At 50.3% G+C, this 23,639-nt stretch overlaps 7 protein-coding genes across 7 annotated transcripts; 4 read left to right on the top strand and 3 right to left on the bottom strand.

Annotated features, from left to right (window-relative positions):
- Positions 1 to 3,340: 3,340 nt before the first annotated feature.
- MAA_09979 (uncharacterized protein) lies at positions 3,341 to 4,031 on the top strand (the record flags this gene model as incomplete). Its single annotated transcript, XM_007827977.1, has 2 exons — positions 3,341 to 3,537; positions 3,629 to 4,031. The coding sequence occupies 2 exons, from the start codon at positions 3,341 to 3,343 to the stop codon at positions 4,029 to 4,031; spliced, it is 600 nt and encodes a 199-aa protein (XP_007826168.1).
- Positions 4,032 to 5,065: 1,034 nt separating this feature from the next.
- MAA_09978 (uncharacterized protein) lies at positions 5,066 to 6,658 on the bottom strand (the record flags this gene model as incomplete). Its single annotated transcript, XM_007827976.1, has 1 exon — positions 5,066 to 6,658. The coding sequence occupies one exon, from the start codon at positions 6,656 to 6,658 to the stop codon at positions 5,066 to 5,068; it is 1,593 nt and encodes a 530-aa protein (XP_007826167.1).
- A 1,854-nt stretch (positions 6,659 to 8,512) lies between these two features.
- On the bottom strand, positions 8,513 to 10,036 carry MAA_09977 (amidohydrolase family protein; the record flags this gene model as incomplete). Its single annotated transcript, XM_007827975.1, has 1 exon — positions 8,513 to 10,036. The coding sequence occupies one exon, from the start codon at positions 10,034 to 10,036 to the stop codon at positions 8,513 to 8,515; it is 1,524 nt and encodes a 507-aa protein (XP_007826166.1).
- A 1,823-nt stretch (positions 10,037 to 11,859) lies between these two features.
- MAA_09976 (mucoidy inhibitor A) lies at positions 11,860 to 13,996 on the top strand (the record flags this gene model as incomplete). The annotated part of the gene is made up of 4 exons (XM_007827974.1): positions 11,860 to 11,973; positions 12,039 to 13,554; positions 13,651 to 13,730; positions 13,973 to 13,996. 4 exons carry the CDS (start codon positions 11,860 to 11,862, stop codon positions 13,994 to 13,996), a joined length of 1,734 nt encoding a protein of 577 aa, XP_007826165.1.
- A 2,966-nt stretch (positions 13,997 to 16,962) lies between these two features.
- Positions 16,963 to 19,429, top strand: MAA_09975 (Alpha-N-acetylglucosaminidase; the record flags this gene model as incomplete). The annotated part of the gene is made up of 3 exons (XM_007827973.2): positions 16,963 to 17,219; positions 17,309 to 17,454; positions 17,517 to 19,429. The coding sequence occupies 3 exons, from the start codon at positions 16,963 to 16,965 to the stop codon at positions 19,427 to 19,429; spliced, it is 2,316 nt and encodes a 771-aa protein (XP_007826164.2).
- A 2,009-nt stretch (positions 19,430 to 21,438) lies between these two features.
- On the top strand, positions 21,439 to 22,152 carry MAA_09974 (uncharacterized protein; the record flags this gene model as incomplete). Its single annotated transcript, XM_007827972.1, has 1 exon — positions 21,439 to 22,152. One exon carries the CDS (start codon positions 21,439 to 21,441, stop codon positions 22,150 to 22,152), a length of 714 nt encoding a protein of 237 aa, XP_007826163.1.
- A 471-nt stretch (positions 22,153 to 22,623) lies between these two features.
- Positions 22,624 to 23,169, bottom strand: MAA_09973 (Tautomerase; the record flags this gene model as incomplete). The annotated part of the gene is made up of 1 exon (XM_007827971.1): positions 22,624 to 23,169. The coding sequence occupies one exon, from the start codon at positions 23,167 to 23,169 to the stop codon at positions 22,624 to 22,626; it is 546 nt and encodes a 181-aa protein (XP_007826162.1).
- Between the last annotated feature and the right edge of the window lie 470 nt (positions 23,170 to 23,639).

Raw genomic sequence — 23,639 nt, 5'->3', positions numbered from 1 at the left:
TTGAGTTGATCGCCACCCTGGGCGTCTGCATGTCACATCACACGGTTACGCCGCGCTACCCTCACGAGACCTAGGGCAGAAGGCTCTCATCGGGTTCCGGTATATTTAGAGCTCGTTGGTTATTCCAGGCCTTTAGAAAATCTAGGACCTTCGACATAAAAACCTGTAAATTAGATGAACTAAGCTATTGACTCCAAGCCCTCATACACTGAGCCCTTTATCACATGTCATGATATTGTGTTGACCGGTGAGCAATGGAGCAAAACAAGAAGCAGCAATAGCGGTCCGCGGCCGAATATCCTCAACATCGAGCTCCAGTGTGCAGTTTGGCTGTTGCAAGTACGTGACGAACGCAGCCGAGAACCTCAAAGGGGCGCGCGAGATGACCGTTACGGCTGTTCAATTGCTCAGCAATAAAGAACACGCCAGCTCGACTGTGGTTGAGAAGCTCTCCCGCCAGACAAGCAGAAAAAAAAGTACTGTAAAAGTGCGCAAAGGCAGAACTTGGCTGGAGGGCCACGGAAAGCGAACTGCGGAACGCCCGTTGAAAGGAGGGCCGCTCTGCTCAATACTGCTGACGACCGCAAGACAGCGCTGATGTGGTTTGGAAAAGTCCAGGGATACGTGGATGGCCAAAGACGTCAGGGCGGGAGAGAGAAGCAGTTCAATAGCAGTGACCAAGATGAGCATTGTGAGGTATTAGTCAGTACGACATTGAACAGGAGTTTCTCGGCGTTTCCATCGCCGAGCTTGGAAACGAGCATACCTTATCAAGTTTGTATTGGTGTAGTTGGTATTGTCCTCGAGTTTACTACCTAGTCTACTGTTGATCCTCGTCGTCACAGCGTATATGTCGTTCAATGCCTCCACAGCGATGGAGGAAGAATGCTCAACCAGCGAGAGCAAGTTTCATCAACGCATAGAAATTGTGCCTGCGGCAGGATCGGACGAGGCAGATTCTTTACGGCCGGAATGTGAATGAATGGGAGCCATGTCTCCTGGCCAGGTGGAATCGGGGCGGCTCTGTAAGTCTTGAATATCAAGTTTTGTTCCCCCGTTCCGATACATTTAACCTTGGCGTGGTGATACCTACGTTTTAGTCTGGCATCATGGTGGTTGAGCTTGTCGCGGGAGCCTGTTGACACTATCTGAATATCCTGGCCTGGGATTCATATGATGACGATGAGGAGAGTAGATGGAGGGCCGAGGCGGAAGCTTGCCTGCCGAGGAGAGCCTCATACGCAGTCAGTTTGCGAGCGAGGTCGACTGTGATGCATGGGTGCCGATCTGACGGCGCTGATGGCTGAGGTGGGCATTTGCGTTTGATAATTGTAGCAGTCTCACAAGCCTTTATTAATCAGCGTGGTGCGACTCATGAAATTCCTTGGTTCAAGATGCTTGGTAGCCCTCTTTGGCTACCTGGTGCGTCCATCAATCTTGGGAAAAAGTGGAAGCTAAGTTAGACTTTGCGTATCGTCTTGTATCATTTCCTCAGGACCTTCTTAATTCTGGGTCACTGCAGCTGTCCTGCTTATCCAACTTGTTCAACATTTCTAAAGAGCTTTAAAGGCTTATATTCCTGTTGCGAAAGCGGTGCCTGGTCTAATGGCAAAGGAATCCCAATACAAGGGCCGTCTCATCTTATAGAGTGTAGGTCTTCACAAAGTTTGGGTGTGGACGCAATGCAAAAGGATCATTGCCACATTTGCCCGTGCATTAATCATCTGGTCGGTCAGGTTACAATAATCAGACGGTTTGCATTCTACACAACTACCTTGATTAGGGAGCTCGCATCAGAAAAATGCAACGGCATTAACTCGAGCCGTGCATTCCGGCGTTCTCCGGTACATAGTAGTAGGCATGAATCTAAATATCAAAGGGAACAAGGGATCTAAGTAACTTTGGCCCGATCAAGCTGAGAATCTAGTCTCTACTCAGGACCTAGGCCCAAACCTGCTCCGTCCCATGAGCAATATGCCATCTTGTATATTTTGAGACTCAATTAATATATCTCTAACCTGACAACCATTTGCAGCGATGGTGTATTTTGAAAAGGTACTGAAAACTTCAACTTTGATTGGTTCTAGACTCCCACCCCTTGAAATGTGGCGAAATTGGCACCATTTCATCTGGCCCCTTTGTCTTCGGTTGACTTTCGCGTCAGACGGACGCGCTTCCCCGGAGTTGTGCTCTGTTTCAACCCGCCATAATGGCATGTTGGATCATCATTCCATACCCAGGGCAAAGGCAATTATATGGGGGCCTTGATTGCCGACTTCGGGAGGTGTCGGTCGCTCGTTGGTGGATTGTCACAGCACAGACTGGTGTGTTTCGAAGCCAGGGCTGTGCTCTGAGTGGCACGGCATCATGTTTTCTCTGGCTGTGAGAATCTTGACAGGCTTGCTGTCGCGCGGTGGTCTTGTCAAAGTACCTAAAGCCGGCTACACGGGCTCTGGATCTGATGCTGGACTATGAAACGCAGTGGCCGGGCCCGGCCAAACGCCATCAACTTCTTTTCGGGCCATGAAGCGAGATTCCCCCGTGGACGCCCTGATGGAGCGCACGTACACGCAGACGATACAGGCCGGCAGTTGTCCATGTCCTCGATGGAACGCCCTTGTCCGGATGTGACGGCGGACTTGCAAACATGGGCAGATGGCCATGCAGTTTGCAACGACGGCTCTCGGCGCACTGCCCCAACGTCGTACCAGACGCTACTCTAACCGGCTACACGTGGAAAGAGGCCCCATGGATCTGCCAGATGGGCCGGATGCACGCGCTCTCGGGATACCATGGCCCGAAGCAAGGGCAATCTTGGCGGAGGCGGAAACAGGCGGCCCTTGGCTGCATTCGGTCCAACATTGAACTGTTTACATGCCGTCGGTACATGTACTAATGTAGCTTGACTGAGGCCAAAGGACAGCACACTGACAGGCCCGCTAGCACTACGGTTTGACGAGTCAATCCCGGCGGGGATGAGGCGATCGCGACTTCCTAAATAGGCAGGATGTCGCCGCACATGTCCGGTGTTGGCCACCGGTGTAAGCGCACATACATGCAAGCATGCACACAACTTGACAAGATGCCGTTGTCCTTTGACTGCCGAGACGTGTCTGGTTAGACCTGCTATATGCCGGACCTTTTTTAACTTTTGCCCATGAGCATTGCCGCTCAATTAAACTGATACATTGTAAAGGCATAATTTTTTATGCTGTCTGGTGCTGGGCCATGACTCGAGCTGCCATGCTTGGCTGCGGATGGGCCTGCTTGGCGACTACGTCCTTGGAAGATTGTTTCTGCCCATCGCCAAGACCCCCCCCCAGAGCCAAGCTTCATCATAATGCAGCGCAAACCTAAATTCCAAGGGCGACCATCTCAGTCGGCCGCCCATGTGGGCGCTTCCTTTCCCACCACGGTTTCACCAGACGGATACACGTCCATCCGCCGCACGACATGCCGGGGAGGCCGCTGGGCTGGTTTCCAACCCCAGAACACACCTGACCCGAAAGGGCAGCCGTGGACCATTCACCTTGATATGTATATAGGCCCGGCGAACCGCGACCGAGCTTGACCAGATCAACACTGTCTTTTCATGTCCGTTCAGATAACCATCTATTGGTGAATCCAGCTGGTCTCAACAGCCGGCCTTCTGCGTCTACCTCGCTTCAACAGGACTGCTCCGGCAAGCATCGTCCGTAATCCCCTTAGCAGCCGCGAGCCGGCTACAAGCTGACGGCCACACACCCGGCGGCCACGTTTTTTTTCCCACCAGACGTCATGGACAAAGTTCAGTGCAGGGCGTCGCGCGCGCTCGGCAGACTCTGCAACAGCGGACGGGCTGCCTCGTCGCCGGCCGCATGGCCCGGGAACAGTCCCCGACATTCGCCAAGTATTCGTCCTACGAGCCGTTGGCCAACTGCGGAATCGTCGAGTCTTGGCTGGTCACGGCCGAGGAGCGGAAACGAGCCGCAAAGATGGCGCGCAAGAACAGAAAGTTTTCGCTTGTCAAGGATCCCGACCAGCTATGGTGAATTGATGGGCGGGTGCCTTTTTTTTTAATGTTCGGCGTGGAGAAAGGACTTTGTTGCATTTAGCGATGGATTGTCATAGACTTGTTTTGGCGAATGGGAGCTTGGATCATATGGGGTTATACATGGTTGGCGTATGGAGAAAAGAGGCTTTTGAACCTGGGGCGGTAGAATGTTATAGACTAGTTTTGGCGAATGGGAGCTTGTATCATGACGACTAAATGTGATTGCTACGCCCTGTACGCTTTGTGTAGGAAAATTCGCGGCTCGGGGGACGAGACTTGCTCGTGAGCCGTGACGCATTGCTCTTAGAACTGGGCACGAGTCTCGTTTCCTACCTTGACTGGGCACACCGACGACCATTTAGCCTTCGTTACCAGCAGCCACTAGCGTCAGCCCAGGTGTTGGCTTGGGTTTGAAAAGAGCGCAGGATTGCGGGTGATGCCCAGCACCCGCTGTCTAGTGCTGTTGGGTCCATGCGCGGCAGATGGCCTCCCGGATCTGGAGAAAGGCATCAGTGATCTGCACGGGGCAGCATGGCCATTCTTGGCTAGTGGTGAGGCCGATGACACAAATGTCCGTTGTAAGAGAGTTGGCATGTGGTCCCCTCGGCCTGTCAATTCCACCAGCGTGTCCCTTGTACGTCAATAGACTTGGACATGTAATAGAAGAAACAATCTTAAACTAGAGACTTTGAGATACGTCCTGCCTCAGCCACAATGGCCAAGAGGGCTGGTTTGCTACGGGCCGTTTGTCGCACGGGTTAGACGAGGAACTATGATGACGGGACCTAGGGCAGAAGGCTCGCACCGCTTCTTGTATAAATAGAGCTCCTTGGTCAACTAGGCCTTGAGGAAAACCAAGGACCTTCAAGACCAAAGACCGTTATTAGATGAAGGGGGTCATGTTGCTCCAAGCCTTTCGCCCTCGTCACAAACCGGGCAAATGAATTGCGCCACGTAGGCGGGCTGTGCCATTGACAACACATCTTGATAGCATGTAGTTGTTATCCCAGTACACGTCCAACAAGTTGGGCTTTAAAATTTCCACAGCTCATCCAAGCCATATGGCAAAAAGTGTTCCAAATCATCAAACACGATTTGCTCCGATAGACTATTTGGATCATGCCCCGACGGAAACAAGGGCACAAACGGCATCTGAACATCGTCCATCGACACCTCTTGCGCTCCAGCCAATCCACTTCCATGAAACGACGTGCCATTGATTGGAGGCGGCCCCGGCGGCAGGTGGCCTTCAGCAGCGCCCGGGTCCTTTCTGCCCAACGCCTCGTCCCCGTCTGCCGCCTTGTCCGCATTCTTGGCCACCAAGCTCCTCAATTCCGTCTCTATCGTATCCAGCCTCGGCTTCAGGATATCGTTGCTGCCCCAAAAAGAAGTGCATCTCTGTATAGTAAGCTCCAACAGGTCATAGTTTGAAGCGGCGAGTGCTTCAGCGCGGCAGGACGGCCCAACAAGCTTGCACGCGATTTGCGACGCGGCCGCAAACCACAACGTGTTGGTAAAGAGCGGATTGACGTACTTCACATGATTGTGCGCGCTGTTGCGGACAATGGTGACGATGTTTTCGGCAGCCGCCATGTAGTTGGACCACGACGGTGAATCGCCAGCTCTGGGCGCATTGGTGGCGTGAGCCCGGGCCGCGGCCGCCATCTGCGCGCACACAACGTGGTGGTCGCTCATGAAGTGCACCAGCTGCGTCATGAGGTAGATGGAGTAAATGTCGGCATGAAACTGCCGGCAGTTGATGTCTCGAGGACGTGTCTTGGTGTCAAAGTCCAGCGCTTGTCCTTCGTAGACGAGCTCCCGGGGCATGGACGAAGTCGTGCAGTAGAGAGCGTTGGCGATAATGGCCAGGTTGTCCTTTTTGGATTGGAACGACGACGACTCGCTCACGGGCAGAGGGTTGTACACGAGTTGCTGCGCATCGTGCATGAGGGACGTGACGACTATGAGCCACGCCTTTGCGCTTGTGTTGACGACTCGAGACATGTTTTTCCAGCGCTGACCTGGGTCGGGCGCCAGGAAGCAACTCTGCTTGTAGACGCCCTGGAACCAGCATGCGTCTGGGGCCGGGAGCCAGGTGAAGTTTTGCGTCCAGTCGATTGCTAATGGCAGTCGGCGAATCGTGCTGGCGAACACATCCAATTCCCATAGAGCCCACCAAGCCCTGCGGCGTTCTTCCAACAACGACCAACGTTCCAGGTCGCGGTCTGTCTTGTCGCCATCCGAGTCGACGGAGTGGATGTCGAGCAAGTGTAATTTCAGATCATAGCCAAGTCGGATCGCTTGGCCTAGATATCTCCAAGATTTAGACCGTAGACTCTTGAAAATGTTGTAGAAGACATCGAGGACCATGGCTTGCAGGAGGTGGAAGGGGGGTGTAGTGTCTTCATACGAGTCCAAGGCATCTTGCAATCGCCTCGATGCAATGGCTGCAAAGTATGAAGGTGTTGGGCATTGAGCAATCCGACTTGGGTCCCTGTCCGAGGAATGGAACCTCGCAGAAAAGGCAAATATTGTCGCCACCAAGGCCTCAGCTTCGACAGGAGACCGCATCAAGGCAAACTTTGCCTCGATCCCATTAGGTTTAAACAGTGTAAAGGTTGTCATGTTGCTGAAATAGGACTTTATTCTAGTCATGCTTAGCTGATGTGGTCTTGGTAACGATGAATATCAGCCAGACTTACAGATACGTGTAGACATCCCTAGAGATCCCTAGCCCTTTGCATACTGAATCCACGGTTATTCCTGGACGGATAACAGGCTGATTCGGGCTATCATGTGATTGAGACGGTGACGGAGGCCCAGTCTGAGTCTCATGAGACGGATACATCATTCTGGAAAAGTCTGGTGCAGGAGAAACTGCTCGGCGGCTGGGCTGGTTTCTGTTTGAACTGGAGACTGAGTTTGGACCAAGTACACCAGAGTCATCAGCGGGCCATGCTGATACGCGGCGAGTATCCCTGGAACGTAAACCATACTGTTGATATGAGGACCCCGAGTTGGGATCAATCCTCTGTATCTCTGGGGAACGATCCACAGCGCCAGATGCCGTTGTGTTCACCGACGGTGCGTTGCCGGCAGCTGATGGCAAGCCGGTGGTCGAGATGCCTCGCCTTTTCTTATGCGTACTTCCTTGGGCATAGTCAGATCAATGTTGTCTCATGTCTGCTATTGGTACTGACCGAGTTTGGGACCAGGGCGCTTTGGCCTAGTTGGATACTCGCAAATTTCTTCATATTTGACACACAGAGAACAACTCGGCAAACCCCGATTACTAAATCAAGACAAATAAGCAACTTTATCAAAAGGCATATGCTGGGGTACGGGCCAAACTAACCATTTTACCTTTCTCCTGAAATAGAGACATGACGTCAGTAGCATGTAGGTCGAAAAAGGCATGATGCGAGCGTTGCGTACCTTTTGCATGCGTAGCAAGATAGGCTAGACAATAGTTGGTCATTCATTTCCACCGAGTAACAGGGTATAATCTCGCCAATGAGCAGCGAGCTTTGAATCTCGGGCCAATTCTGAATTCCGAGGCAACCATAACAAGCGTCGCCCTTGTTGGTTTCATGTGATGGTCGGTGTTACTCGCAATAGCCGTTGCAACTCGGCCGTGTATATCCGTTAGGGCTCGGCTGTGTCCCGATTACAGTATTGAATAGCTTGATTGGCTAGATCCCATCGTGATGTATCGTAAAGGAAAGATTTCGGACGGACTTTATTCAACGCCACAGCCGAACACAGATGAAAGGAGTGTGTTGATTCTGCGAATGGCTCGGGACTGGACACTCGATTTTTGCGACAAGCACGGCCGCCCCGCTTTTTCGATGAGATGATGCCCCACGTAACCTGGTCGGGCGAATTATGACTGGCAACCTTATAAACTCGAAATTTGTCCGGAAGCTTGGCACCCCGCGTGACCTGGAGCATCATTTCGGATCTCCAACTTGCCTTGCAAGATAATTCTGCCTCTGTTGCTTAAATAAGCAAGCGAGATTCCCGCATGTCGTAATACAGTATAGACATGTCGGAAGTTTAAGAGGCGGAGAGACCGTGTAAGCAAAGGTAAATGGCATGAACTGACAGCGAATATACTAGAGCGCGCTCTTTTAATGACACGCAACGTTCTGCAGGATAGAGGAAGAACAAAAATGCAAAGAGCAATATAATCTGTAATAGCGTGAGACAAAAGAGAAGCTTGGTCAAGGTCAAGAAATGCAGCTATAGGGTGCATAGATAGTAGAATCGGTCTTTAATAGAATGTATCAAGCTACGGAACTGAGGCTCCTTTTGCATTGATCAAAAAGGGCAGATTTTATATTGGCCAGCTACCTTCAAATCAAGGCTTAAATGCTAAATTAAATCGAATATCTCACAAGGCTCAAGCTAGTAGCCCCACGACTCACTCGTTGACCAGTCGAGAACAAGTCTCACAGCGTGACAACTGCAAGGGTGCAACTAATTCACATATAAATCTCCGTATCCGTCCCCACCCCCTCGGCTCGTGTCCGCGATAATCGGTTCCTTGTAGGGAAATCCATTTGCGGATTCGCCTTCGAAATCGGGATACGGCTTCTCCCGCCATATCTGCTGTATCCTGCGAGCGCTGGATAAGAACCTGGCGCGCGTGTCGGGAAAATTCTCGGCCAGGATTTCCCCCTCTCTCTTGACAAATTTTCCATCCACCATGACATCCAAGACGTCGCCTGCGTTGGCGTGAAGAATGACGGCGGCGACGGGGTCTGCCCATCCCACCATGGACAGCGACTTGCGCGCGTTCCAAACCACAAGATCTGCCTTGGCGCCGACTTGGATGACGCCCAAGTCGGGTCTTCGCAGCGCAAGGCCTCCCGCGCGCGTGGCCAGCTTGAATGCCTGGTCGGCGCTCATTGGGTTCCGAGACGGCAAGCCCCAGTCCTGCAAGACACCCCATGAAAAGTAGTATCTTACCGATTGCAGCCACAGACGGGCCTGGGTGAGAATATCGCCAGAGTATGTAAAGTGCGTGTCGACACCAAGAGATGCCTGGTCTTGAAGCATGTAGGAATGCGGGTGAGTATGGCCGTAGTGCATCTCGGACTCGGGCGTGATGGAGATGTACTGGTTTGTAGAACGTAGAAGCTCTGCACCCTGTGCCGTGATAAAACTGGCGTGCGAGAAGACGACGGGGATCGTGCCGTTGAGCATGTCGAACCGTTGAACGTCTTCGGGCAGGTTGTTAAAACCCCAAGGGCCGCTGAGACAGTGAGTTGTGACCACCGAGACGTTATACTGGTGAGCGAGATGAACAATCTGCTCAGCCTCGGCGACGTCTGGGTTGGGTCCCCACGAATCAAAAGCAATGCCGAGTTCTGTCGTTGTATTGTCAAAGATGCCGCTCTCTGCAATCTCGCGGAAGTTGGGTATCTGCTGTGGGATAGTGTAGTTGAGGCTGGAGATGTTATGAAACGCGTAGGACCAGAAGACACGCGCTCCGCTCTCCACGGTTGCGTTTAGACCAGCATAGGCGGTCGCATTCGACCATGTGTGGTGAGCATGATCAAGCAGGGTTGTCACGCCGCCGTCCAAGGCTTCATAGAGACCCATCAACTGGCCCAAGTAGACGTCTTCAGGCCGGTAACTGGATGCCGCGGCATACTCGCCGTACCGAGAGAAGTATTCAAGAAGCGTCGTGTTAGACCCAATCGTCTTGTATGCCGTCTGCCAGCTATGGCGATGGGTATCAATGAAGCCCGGGGTGATGATCTGCCCTGTGACATCTATCTTGACTGTGTCTTCTGGCACACTGTTGTAGGGACTTTGTGAATCGTCGTGAACGGCGGCAATGCGGTCATCCACCACGAGAAGCGAGCCGTTTCTGATGACCCTTAGGGATTCATTGTCACTGTTAAATGCAATGATGGTGCCGCCCCAGAAGAGTGTTGAGGCAGCCTGGGCGACTGTGCCAGCAAGGACAACAGCGAGGGCCAGTGTATTACGCATGATAGCGTAGGTCATTGAGGGTATGGGATACGAACGTAGTAGAGCAAAGAGAATGCTGAAGAGGATAGTTGGTCTATTGGAAATTGGCAAAGTTGGTCATCTACCATCCTTTATATGCCATCCATGCTTGAGGAGAGGCAAATAGCATTGGCCCAGCATTGCCGCAAACAATCCTTGCGTACACCGAAAATCCAGAGGATCCAGAATGTTTGTAATTATCAACCGAAAATAAACAAAGTTCGTCCCCAAAACCGCAATGACTAACAATATGGTAATCCGAAGTCGGGCACCTTGGCGCCGAAATTAAGCTTGTTATATGCATCGTATCAACGGCCTGATTTCGGAAGTGGAACTCTGGGGGGCTCCTTGACGCCGAAATTGGACCGCATGTACAAATGGCGTCAACCGGTCTGATCGGAGAGCGAAACGGAGACGAGGGAATTGCCGATGTTACGCGTTAAGTGGAAGCAACGCCACGTTCGAGATCCGCTTGATCTTGTCCTCGGCGCCAACGAGAAATGAAGAGGCCACAGACCAACAGTTGAAGATTTGGCGAGACAACCGGCGAGCTGTCCTAGGACGTGCTGCTCCATTTCCTTCTACGCTAGTGCCGCCCTAAAACCTCGCCATATTGAGTTTCCCCTGCATGGATTTGACCAGAATATACGGGCAGACGGGAAATTGGACCTGCGCTTGACGTTTCTGGCGGGCGTTGAGCCAAGGAAGGCTCGCGCCTTGTCAAGAACTTTCGGCCGTGCCTCCATGGCCAAATCCATATCGACTGGAACAAGTGAGTGTGGACTAGACCAGATACTAGAGCAAAAGTAGATTTCTTCGGGTTCTGTAATTTCTACTCGGCACAGACCAGGTATTGCTCTAAACGAATCCTCGGCGACGACTTCTGCAGTCCGACAGCAGTCAGAGACAGGGTCGTCTAGAAGTTTTACCATCATTTTCGAGACGTCAGGCTCGGAACTGGTATTATTCGGTGGATTGTACGAGTGCCATACACGATCGAGGTCGAAATCATGGAGGACCGAAGGACAAGATGATACGCTTGCAGTATCGTGTGCGGAGGACACGGCGGCCCTTGACCTGTCTAGGAGACGAAATGGGTAAGCATTGGATCAGACTGTATGGATTTTGCAAACCTGAGAGAGTCGTAGCTGTGTTTTGCTACGAGAACCATCGGATCGTTGTCAGTTGAGGAATGCTGCATCTCGAGCGGCATGGAGTCGATGTGCACGCCGTGATGCAATGGGCCTTCCTTCAATGCCGACTGTGTTCATGCGGGAATGTATGGTATCGCAAATAAAACGAGGGAGCTAAACAAGCATGATTTTTTCGTTTGTGTCTGCTTGGGAAGAAGTCAAGGTGGTCTGCAGAATGTGTCCCAGATAAACTGCAGGGCAAGATTTCTAACGTAGAGGGGAAATGCGAGAAAAAGGAGGGGGATCGGGATTTTGGATGTTCTAGTACATAAGAAAAAAAACTAGAGGATGAGGTGAAGGATGGGGTGATGGACGAGGTGAAGGGTTAATTGAAGGTGAATTAAAGGTGAGTTGAAGTTGAGCTTAGCTAAGGCCATTTTTCTAGGCACAGCATCTGGTTGACTACGAGATCTGACCAGCTGCCTCCTGCACACCTCCTCTTCCTGCACACCACGCAAGAGTCTCACGTTCTCTGTCAGCTTCAAATCCGAGCAGGGCATACAGTCGAGCATATACAAGAAGAGAATACCTCGATCAAGTATTGCCAAAGTTTTCAATACAGCAGAAGTTTTTTTCCCTCTTCTCGTTCACCCCCCCTGGAGCTTAACAACCATGGAAACGGTGAATAGGGTTGAATACAGGGTCCGGGACCTCAACACTCGCTCTGTCATTCTGTTCCCCAAGCAGGCACAAGTCGTCAGAGAGATGACAGCCGTTAACCTCAAGGTACGCTACGGATACTAACCAAATATAACAAGGTTGAAGATTTCTAACGCTACGTAAAAACATAGCCCGGGACGAATGAAGTTACCGTCATTGGACTCAGCCCTACGATTGAGCAAGACTCCATCAAAGTCGAAAGCAATGGCTCTTCCGCCATCATCACAAACATTGCCGTGAAATCCTCGCCTAACCCCGACATCTTTGAAGAGATCTATCCCGAGTTAGGCAGAAACCAGTCGGATTGCGATGGCGACAATGAGTCTGAGTCTGATTCCGACTTCAATTCGGGCCAAGAGCAGAGCCCTGAAGTGTCTGACGTCCAGCGTAGACTACGAGAAATTCGGGACGAGCTTGAAATGGCCACTGAGAGTGTAGACAGTGCCACCAGCTGTCTTGATCTTCTGGAATCATATGCTACCGCACAGCGCGAAAATTTCAGTACACCGTATCTCGGTGAGGAAGTAGAAACGTACGAAAGTTTACGTCATCAGCTTTTCGTCGAGCGCGTTAAGAGGGAGAAGGTTCGGAGCGGACTGAGAGAACAACTTGACAAGCTACAGCGCCAACAAGTCAAAGAAAAGGCGAAAGAACAAAAGGCTAAAAAAAAGGTTCGCCAAGAACGTGAACAGAAAAAATCTCTCAAGCGCAAGCGTGACCAGGAAAGGCACGAGGAGCAAGGTCGCGTTCGCCGAGAACGTGAGAACTTTTGGCCGCGGTATTGCTACTCTGTGTGCATCACAATTGAATACGACTGCAATACTCAACCATTTTCCAGAAGCATTAGCGAAGCGGATACCATGCAAGCATCGTCGCCGATGTCGACGGAGGCGGATACGGTCGCTCCCAGCTCTATATGCGACTTGGCTCTTTCGTATGTCACCAGCTCTGCGGGATGGGCGCCTATTTACGACTTGCAGCTGTCTACAACAGATTCAACTGCTATCCTATTCTTCAATGCCCAGCTGATAAATACCACGTCTGAAACATGGTCCAACTGTAAAGTTGTCTTGTCGTCAGCCACACAGGCCTTATTTGGTGGGCTAGACAACGTCACCCCGACACTCAAGACGTGGAAGATCAAACTCTCCCCCAAAGGGTCAAGCGACAAACAAAATCAGCTACTCACGGATCTTGCGAAATCCAGACAGTACATTGATTGGATGGCATTCAAGAAAAGCAATATCGTGAACAAGCCTCGCGGGGAAATGTTTATGAACGCTGATCTCCACAACAGCGCACTCGGCGAGTTTGAGGAATCACTTATCGCAGAGACTGGCTCGGCCACCTCATATGATTTCCCGGACTTAAAGACCCTTCTGCCCAGATCTACTTCATCTAAGCATCGGATGGCTCGCCTCACTCTCCCCGACGTCAAGTTCAGCTACATAGCCGTTGCCAAATATAGAGCAGGAGCGAATCTGAAGGCCACAATTATGAATACGAGTAAAAATGCTTTTCTTCAAGGTCCTGTCGGGCTTACTCTCGACGGGAGGTTCCTAGGCCACACGGTGTTGCCCCATTGCAGCGCTGGTTGCGTTTTTAGCTTGGACCTCGGCGTCGACCCTGCCATCAAGATGATCTATGGTAAGCCAGCCATACGAGAAGCAGAGGGTGCGAGCGTACAAAAAGAAAGATACAACTATTTATATTCACGGACTCTTACCTTACAAAACAATCAAGCTTTAGCTGGCAAGCCTGTGCCCATCTTGGTGAGGGATCAGATTCCTGTATCGGAAGACGATCGCCTTACAGTCAAGGTCGTAAGTTCTACAGTAGCACATCTTGATAGCCAAGGGCTTTTTTTGGGTGGATCAGAACAAGATGCGCTCCAGGAAAAAGATTGGGACAAAGCGACGGCGACTTGCAAAGAGGACGGTGAAGTCAATTGGCATGTCACCCTGGATGCGTGTAAGGCTGTACGTTTGGTCTTGAGATATATTATATCCTTGCCATGTGGAGAAGATGTCGTTGAGCACTGGGATTCTTAAACGCTATCCACAAGTATGGCTACAATCGAAAGGCTTAAGTCGTGGATATATTTGGGCGGCGCGTCGAGCGAGAGAGTTGGCCTTGAATTATCGTAGATTAGCTAGCTGATTACCTGCGTACGAAGAATTGCTTTAGCTAGTAAAATGAATCAAAGTCTTGCTGCGGAACGAGACGTATCGATCCCTTTAAGCTGTAGTTTGGCTCCGTTCCGACCGCGAAGCTGCAACGACATCTTTTGATGACTACGGACGCATCCTGGCACTTCTCATGCATGCATTTGCGAACGCCACTTCGAGCAGAATTTCGTTGAACAATTCTTATTGTGGATTTTAATTCATAAACAAAATTTAATGACCAGGTTATCATTCATATGCATTGCCAATAGTTTGTCAGCCTACAATTCGTTGAGTGTAGGGTACTTCTGACGTTACTTGGAAACGTGAAAAGCCAGTTAGAACATTTAAATGACCGGTTCCACGTCGAGATGAAAGTTCAAGTACCCTTGATGAGTAGAATCAGATAAAGGCAAGTGATCACATATCTTGCACGAAGTGGATAGCAGCTGTGACAAGGGCTCAATAGAGGGCTTGGAGCAATTTACTCAATTCATCTAATAACAGTCTTTGGTATTAAAGGTCCTTGGTTTTCCTCAAGGCCTTAAGGGACCGAAGACGTCTATTTATACAAGAAGTCAGTGAGGGACTTTGCCGTAGGTCTCGTGACCCTAGCCCTTGTGTAACAGGGCGATTTCCGTGTAACAGCAGCGGTAAGATGCAACGATCCAGGTATCAGCCCCTGGAGTGAAACAAACAATACAAGACCAAGCAAATTGTGTATTGACTTGACAAAAACTTCATTCATCCGTGGCTTGAAAGGAAGTCTTCTGCCAAAGCTAGTAGATGCCAAACTGATAAAATATATACATCGTCCACCCTGGGCATTACTGAAGCCCCTCGCATAAGAGGAATAAGTAAATAAGTAGGCATATCTTCTTGGCCTGGCTAGCAACTACCCCATATGCTGAGAAACCGGAAAACCGCTTGAAGACATCGAAAAATGCCCAATGCCAACATGTTATTGCGTATAGCATGCCTCGGGAGGGAAATCCACCCCCTCGAGCCATTTTCGTGGCGACAGAAACCCTGAATTTGCGCGCATTTTGCAGAAAGCTAAGGAAACACTGGCGGATTTCAAGGAGACCAGAAAAAGTGGTGGCATGACTATATTAGAGGACAAACCAGAATCAAATGAGGAGATGCACTATCACGCGGCGCTGGAAAAGTGAGAAAGAGCAGCTGGGGTCTTTAGACATCCCATGGCAGGACTTATTGCATCCGGCGTTCCCATATTGCACTTACTAGTATGCAAGCCGCGTAACATCAACTGGTCCTTTCTGCCAACTCACCATGAATCTGCTGGAACGGGCGTCAAGTCTGTGGCCGCTGGGATCGATGGTTGCTCGCAAACCACCACTGTTGTCATTCAGGACACCTTTGCCAGCCTCAGAATTCTGGGATATCTCTCCCTGAACTATTACCTGTTTGGAATCACACCCAGCCGTTGCAAGGCCTTCTTCTTGACGTTGAGTTTCGGACTTGACTACGCTTGGCCGACTCGCAGTCAATATTAATACTAGACATTGATTGAGAGGCACATCCAAGTCGAGTTTCGTATACAGCCTTGTTGAATTTACCAAACAAGTAGTTGATAGTCTTCAAAGTCTCCAGCACGACGCCGTGGTTGCCATCTACCCCCGCTTCATCAGTGTTGCTCTCTATTATCTTTGAAAGGACGTAAAACAGTTTTTAATAAAAGAACGTTTATAATTTAAAAAGAAAGAGGCTAATAAGTTTTGGGAGCACTTGAGAAATATAAACACTTGTTTATTATGAATAAGGGTAGTTCATAATATGTCTTATAAGATAATACTTTATACTAGCTATAAGAGACTAACATAAACACCAACAACAGCTTCAAATAGTTTTACACTTCTAACAGCTCACTCGTTTGGACATTCTCCATCAGCTACTTCAGCCAAAACTCGCATAGTTACACTGCTCTAGTCTTCTAGCCTACGGAGTAGAGGCGCTAATAACCGATATGTCCGGAGCATTCTTCATCTAAGCGCTCAAATCAGGGGTAAAGGGCCATGTATCGATCGTCACTCCACTTGCCGCTTATAGAATATCTTGTGCGCCTTAGCAGAGCTTTGGCCTTCAATACTAGTACCGTGAGAGGCACATTCTTGACATGGAAACCTCCCAGTAAGCGACGTTACTTCTGTATCAAATACTCTAGACCTATACAGTCAAATGTTGGGGGGGTAGCTAGTGTTTTCTCCAGGTATTTACGGCATGTTATAACCGCTCAAGTGCTACGTTGACAGGGTGCAAGAAGGACCGTTGACAGCGATTGATGTCCAGCAGGGATTGAAACGCTAGCAGATGGAACCAGACGTATTTACATCCATAAATGACCAAGCTCGTACTCTTATTGGCTACACGTAGTTGATACGAAACGTTATGATGTGCGTGGCGCGTAGATCGTAGCACTCCAGGTGTCGTCAACATAAGCCTAACCCCCAGCCTACCAGCATGCCAATTCCTGCCTTACGAGGGGATAGGCGGCAGAATCCATGGCATGTTGAATTCCAGTTGACATTTCAAACGTGACTACGTAGTTGGAAGCTGAAAAAGTCACGCCAGTCTAGTAGTCCCCGCTTACAACAGGCGTCGACGCGATCACCTTCCTAATACAGACTACTTCCTGTGCTCCTCATCGTCATTTCCTCGAGTCCGAGTGACTTTCTCACTTGAATTATTGCCTCGCTAATGTCAACTAAACGGAAATGAAACGTTGCAAACTAAGCTTAAACTTTCATGCTACTACACTAAGAATTAGATTTGATTATATGTATCGCGGCTGCTACTATTCAGCCGAAGAATTGCTTGTACAAGGCGCCTTGCATTCATTCTATTACTCCAGCCTTGTTCGTTGTCTAGGATGCGGCCAACTCGACTCTTTGTACCTGGTCTAACCATTGTCTCGTCTCTTCTGGTTAGCGCCGAGTCCATCGATGGCATTAAGGCGCTTGCAACACGACTGTTCAAGGGGCACGGTGACGAATTTGAGTTTACCTTGACGGCGAATAATGAACGACCGTCCCGGTGGAATCCACCAAAGAATGACAACTATACTGTATCGTCGAAAACTGGCAAAATTCATATTGAAGGCACAACGCTAAGTGCACTCGCAAGAGGGTGAGTAATTATTCCTCTACGCAAATTCAGAGCTAAAATGAATGGCAAAGTTGTGGACAGTGCTGACATGTCGGCTCCTTGAAAACTAGTCTTCGTCACTATTCTGTTGATTCTCTTCAGCTGGATGAGTTCCTGTTTGCTGAGAGCCATGCTACCATCCCAGACAAGCTTCCACTACCGAGACAGTCTCTGAGCCGCACCAGCGTCGTGCCATGGAGGTATAATCTAAACACGGGTGAGAATTGAGGATTGCACTGTCATTTCAACTAGAGTCTGCCGTCTAACAGGAACTGATAGTGACCTTTTCCTACTCGTTTGTGTGGTACCAGTGGGAGGATTGGGAGAAACTACTCGACTGGGCCGCGTTGAGAGGAACCAACATTCAGCTAGCTTGGGTTGGCTTTGAAAAGATCTTTCTCGATTCTTTCCGGGACCTTGGCATGACCGACGAGGAAATCATCCCTTTCTTCAGTGGCCCTGCCTTCCAGGCCTGGAACCGTTTTGGGAACACCCAAGGGTCCTGGGGGGGCGTGGGAAACCTCAGCAGCGGCTGGATCGATGCTCAGTTTGAATTGCAGAAGAAGATTGTGGCTCGAATGGTTGAGCTGGGCATCACCCCGGTCTTGCCAGCTTTCCCTGGCTTCGTCCCTCCGGCTTTCAGCCGAGTGCAACCAGACGCGAATACGACCAAGGCTCCCCGATGGACTGGGCTCCCAGACACAAACACCAGAGATACTTTCCTTAGTCCTCTGGATACGAGCTATGCGCGTCTGCAGCAGGCCTTCATCTCCAAGCAAATCGAGGCCTTTGGCAACGTGACCAATATTTATACGCTTGACCAATTTAATGAAATGCCACCAACGTCCAACGAACCGAGCTACCTTTCTCAAGTTTCCACGTATACTTACAAGGCTCTGACTGCTGCCAACCCTGCCGCGGTGTGGTTGCTACAAGGGTGGCTCTTCTTGAACAGCGGCTTGTGGACTGAGGAGCGCGTCACCGCGTACCTTGGTGGTCCAGAAGGGCATAACAGTATGCTTGTGCTGGATCTTTACTCCGAGTCCAGGCCCCAGTGGCAGAGGACAAAGGGGTACTTTGGTCGACCATGGATCTGGTGTCAACTGCATGATTTTGGTGGCAATATGGGAATGTACGGCCAGATTAGCGATATTACCGTCCAGTCGATGGATGCTTTGCGTACTTCCCCTTCTTTGTCCGGTTTCGGAATGACACCAGAAGGATATGAAGGAAATGAAGTCGTGTATCAAATGCTCTTTGACCAAGCATGGACAACTACCCCCATCGACACATCGGGCTATTTTTACGGCTACGTCGTCCGGCGCTATGCCGGAGTTTCCCAAACAAATTCGCTCTTCCAGGCCTGGGATATTCTGCGCCAAAACATCTACGACAACAAAGACCGCCAGGTCCCTTGCGTCGGGGTCGGGATCTACCAAAATGCGCCCAGTCTGTCCGGTCTAGTCAACAGAACCGGCAACTGGCCTCCTCCAACAAAAGTATATTACGACCCAGCCACGCTGAAGAAGGCCCATTCACTACTCATCCAAGCGGCCAACGAGATTCCTCAGCTCTGGGATATACCCACCTTCCAGCTAGACGTTGTAGACGTCACGCGGCAAGTCATGTCCAATGCGTTTAACACCATGTACACGGATTACGTCCAAACCTTCAACAGCCAGCTGTCGCGCCAAAAGAGTCATATTAGCAACCGTGGAGGACTCCAGCGCCGTGACGACTTTGCCACAAAGGGCAAACAGCTACTAGACTTTCTCACCGACCTCGATCGTGTGCTCGCGACGAACCAGCATTTCAGGCTGGACAGCTGGCTTGACGCGGCGCAGTACTGGGCCAAGCAGACGGGAGCGAACGACTTGATCGCCTTTAATGCTCGTAGCCAAATCACGACCTGGATCTGGGAATCAGAAGCCCTGAACGACTACGCCGTCAAGGAGTGGTCGGGTTTGACTCGATCCTACTACCGGGGTCGGTGGTCAATCTTTGTTGATGGGCTTAACAAGGCTCTCGCATCTAAGAAGCTGGATGAGGCCGCTATACATAACCAAATTAGAACGTTTGAGAAATCGTGGCAGTACCGGGGGTTTCAATCTGAAGAGGCGAGTACGGATAGAGCTGCTATAAAAGACGTCTTACCTGGAATGATGGAAAAGTGGCAAAGTGTATTCAAGTAGGTTTATCGTACTAGGCTTACTTGTAGGTAATTCGGGTTGACTCCTGAAGGATGTGAAAATACAAGTGCGGCAGCGAAACGAGGGATTTGCGACCCCCGATACCTCCTGCAGTCAGGATGCTAGTGCCAGCTTATCAACTGGAATAAAAATCTTTCTTGGCACTCTTATTCTCAAACTTCACCATATCTTGTGTAATATGCTTATGGAATTATTTAGAAGTTTCACAAGTACGAAACTGGCGGCTATCGCAACCGTGGCCCATCACCGAACATACTGAAAACAATAGAGGACTTTCTGTTTCGATGTCGCAAGGGGACAGCTCACCGTAAGATTTTGCTAGATTTTTTACAGGAAACCAGACATGCGAGCTGTGAGGGCGGTGATCAAATTCGCCATGGCAACGGGGAGACTGACGCGAGACCAGCAACCGTCCAACTAGATAACTCTACGTCAAGTATACATATGTACTAACAATACACAACCTTACTATTGGCAGGCCGTGCTTTAGCTGCTGACGATGGGACGCCGAACACTTGGCGAAAGGGCCTTGAAGCAGGCCTGTCAAGGAACCAAAAGCGACGAGCCGTAACTAACCAGTGTAAGAGAAAGTGTGGGGTTTGAGGTTTTCAATATCATGTCGCTGGTAAGTTACCAAGGTTATTGAACCCAATATACACATGTAGCTTTCCGTCCAGGCTGTCCACCTTTGGTGCATCGCGGGCTCACAACTAAACAGCTCGGTGGAATGACAAAGGACGAGCCCGACGACGCACATGTGGTGTAGCCATGATACTCGTTTGGCGAGAGATTTGTAACAGAGTTTGACGATTGCTTGCTGAAGTCGTACTTGAAAGTAGTAGCATCGTTAGAGGGGATTCTGCGCTCTAGATCTTGTGCTGTGATAAACGGGTAAAACTTGGGGAACACTTCGCCAAACTGCTGCTCGGTTAAGCTTCCACCACATTGTTTGTCTGTCAGCGCAGGGTCACGGACATTATCTGGTGTATATCGAGGGAGAACCGGTTGGTCACCAAGATGGAGCTGAAAGGTATTTTGCTTGACAAAAGACATGTACGAACACATGTCTACGGCGAGTTCCACGGGATAGAACCGTCGCGCAATATCGATTGTTCCGCCCAGCCAGGCGCATCAAGACCAGTGCCGACTGGGACAGCGTTATTTGAGAAGGCAGCTTGTTGAAGAACCGTTCGGGTAGCGCACAAGACCCCCAAAGGGCTGGCTCCGAGATGACTATTCCCTTGCCATCTGTTGCAAGAGTAATGAAGACATCTCCTTGCGTACATGTAATGGCACTCAAGTGGCCTGCTGGGAAAGATCAACTGGTCAATTAACGGACTGGGCCGTCACAGTTCAAGAAGCAGTGTCTTTGTAAACCCCAACGCCAGCATGGAAGCAACTCAGTGCTCGTATTCATGAAGCAGAGACAATCGTTACCCAATTACCTACAGCATAGCTCTACAACTAGACACTCACCAAGCGAGTAGGCCATGCGCAACGTAGCATTGCTCACCATGCGCTATTGTGTAGATCTCTTGGCGGAGCGAAAAGTCCTGCCGTTCAATGTTCCCGCGAGAACGGGCTGGAACTCTACGCACGAGCACTTCTGTGCAACCCAGAATCTACATCAGGTAGTTGGATATAACTAACCGTTGTACAAAGTCGTTATATTGGTATTATATTGGCATTTAGTATGCCAATTGGGGTTCCCAACACGTGGCACACGTAATATTCATGCAACGTTTCGGCTTGGAGTAACACACCATGACATCATGGATATTGAGTCTGCCGAGATGCCGAACTTTTCCAAGAGCAGCGCTGGTTGCCTTGAAAAGCCAATCCGATTGTCCTGGCAGCTCGGTGAGATATTGGCAGGTACGAGTATAAAAGGACAGCTTATCCGACCTAAAGCGGCCCGTTCCTTGGCCAGCAAACTACACAGAGCCATCTTCTTCCAATAACAATCATCTAAACTTTTCACCACCGTCATGATGAAGTACTCTCTTACCGCAATCACCGTATTTGCTCCCCACCTCGGGTTCGCCCTTGTGGGCAATAACTGGTCTTTTTCAGGTCATCCCTCGGGTGGCTTACGAGATGTTACGTTCCCATTCAACATGGCCGGAGCGTCCCACGACTCTGGGTACTACTTTGCCGAGCAATTTGCCTTTCAGAATATGAAGGATATTGGCTACTGCGGGATCCAGAATAGACCCAACTCTAATGGTGAAAGCATTGTACACGCCGTCTTCTCCTCCTTTCAGAATGGCACTACGACCAGCGATGCCAACTGTCACGATGGTGCCGATAATGGTCCCGGTGTAAGCTGTGCTGTTGAGATCAATGGTGATTACAGGGATACCTACAACTTGGCCGTTGAGAATATCCCCGGCACCACGACGTGGACTGGGACTGTTATCAATACAGCCACCGGAGCGCAAACCCGCGTTGGAAGCTGGAAGTTGCCCTCGGGCGCCGGCGGTATCGAGTCTAGCTACTCTGGCTTTGTGGAATACTATCGCGGTACGCAGCCGTGTGCGAAGTTGCCCAAGACGGAGGCCACCTTTTACAACCCCGTGTCTAAGACGCCTGGTGCTGGAAACGGCGTTGTAGGCGAGCCGTACGAGTATGGGGATTGCGTGGGCAAGGTTGACTTTTCGACGACAAAAGTCTCTGATGGGTATGAAATAAAGGTGGGGTTTTAATTATTATTCACCTTAACATGGGAAAGGGAATGAAGATGTGAATAAGCTATGAAGAATTCCAACTGTCTGTGACTAAATTGGACCAGACATGATGCTGTATTTCTGTGACGAAATCTCAGAGGGTTTTTCTTCTCCCATCCCACTGTTGAGTTGATAACAATTTGCCTGCTTGGAAATGGCATTCTTTAGTATAACTTACTACCAGGCTGTAAGAGGTTTTTGAATCAATTCCCATTATTATTCCTCGCAGATTCCCAACATTCATCTCAACGCAACGGGCTACACATCCATTTACAAATTCCAACCCTCTCCTCCATGTATAGCACGAGTGAATTAGCGACACGAGGCCAATTTAAATAACAGTGACTGAATAGACAATATATCTCAAGCCATTCCGAATACAGAAGCTTCTCTTTGCACCGCGATTTGCCGCGGCGCCATCCACTCAATCAACCTTCTTTCCAAGTACAACTAAACCAGCAACTTGCGCAGGTCCTCTCGCTCCTTAAACTCATTCAGCATATCAGCAAAGTCCCCTCCTTGGGAATCAGCCGTCTTTTTAATAAGAGGAAGTTGCTCCTTGAACCACTCGACCTCCTTTCCTGCCTCTGGTATCGTCAGACCAAGCTCTCGAGCCGTCAACATGGGAAAGAATGCGACGGCAATGAGCTTCTTCTCCCCAGCTCCAGATGGGACCAACTCGTCGCTGCTGGCCGGACCAACCCCCAACGCATGATACCACGCCTCCTCGATGCGCTGTGCGAGCTGGTCAAAGTCGGCCTTGGTGCGCGCCGGGGACGTGCGGACGTGCGCGATAATACTGTTCAAGCTGGTGTGTCGTGGCGTGCCGGCGATGAAATAGCTCCCATCGCTCGGATCTTCATGAATAAAGCGTACGTGAACAAATATCGACGGCGTGGTAAACGTTGTAGCGTGAAGTCGTGTTATCGCCCCGGCGAGCTCGGCACGCTGCGACTCTGTCAATGCGTGGGAGTGGTGGACTTCGTAGAGAGGCATTATATGGTCTGGTGTGGTGTCTGGTATTCAATTTGTTTGGTGGCTTGTCTGGCAGCAAGAGGGCGATGCATTTTGAAGAGCCTGGCGCAACCTAGGCCTTTTATGCTGCGGAATTCCGGTAGATCAATTGTCGGCAATGGGCACGCGGCAACGCGGCTCGTCAAAGGACGTGCCGAGCAGAGTGCCGGCGGGGGAGATGAGTTATGTATGGCGGTGCGGGTTAAGATGAAGCATCTAGTGATAGCGTCAACATTCCGAGTTGACAAGTCCATCTCGGACCGAGATTCCCCATGCCGGTGATCGGCAAAGTCGGGTGGGAGAACTTCCGCGTCCGTTCAGCCAAGCCTCCTCGGCAATGGTCATGGACACCATTGAGAAGAGCAAAAATTCATTGACGGATAGCTCTTGCGATGTCCTGGCGGATTTCGACGTAGCTACAAAGGCCAGGAGAAAGACAAATGGGGGGGGGG

This window comes from Metarhizium robertsii, assembly GCF_000187425.2.
Source record: "Metarhizium robertsii ARSEF 23 chromosome Unknown MAA_Scf_16, whole genome shotgun sequence".
NCBI lineage: Eukaryota > Fungi > Ascomycota > Sordariomycetes > Hypocreales > Clavicipitaceae > Metarhizium > Metarhizium robertsii.
Note: the sequence above shows the minus strand (reverse complement) of the source record. Positions and strands in the feature narration are given on the sequence as shown.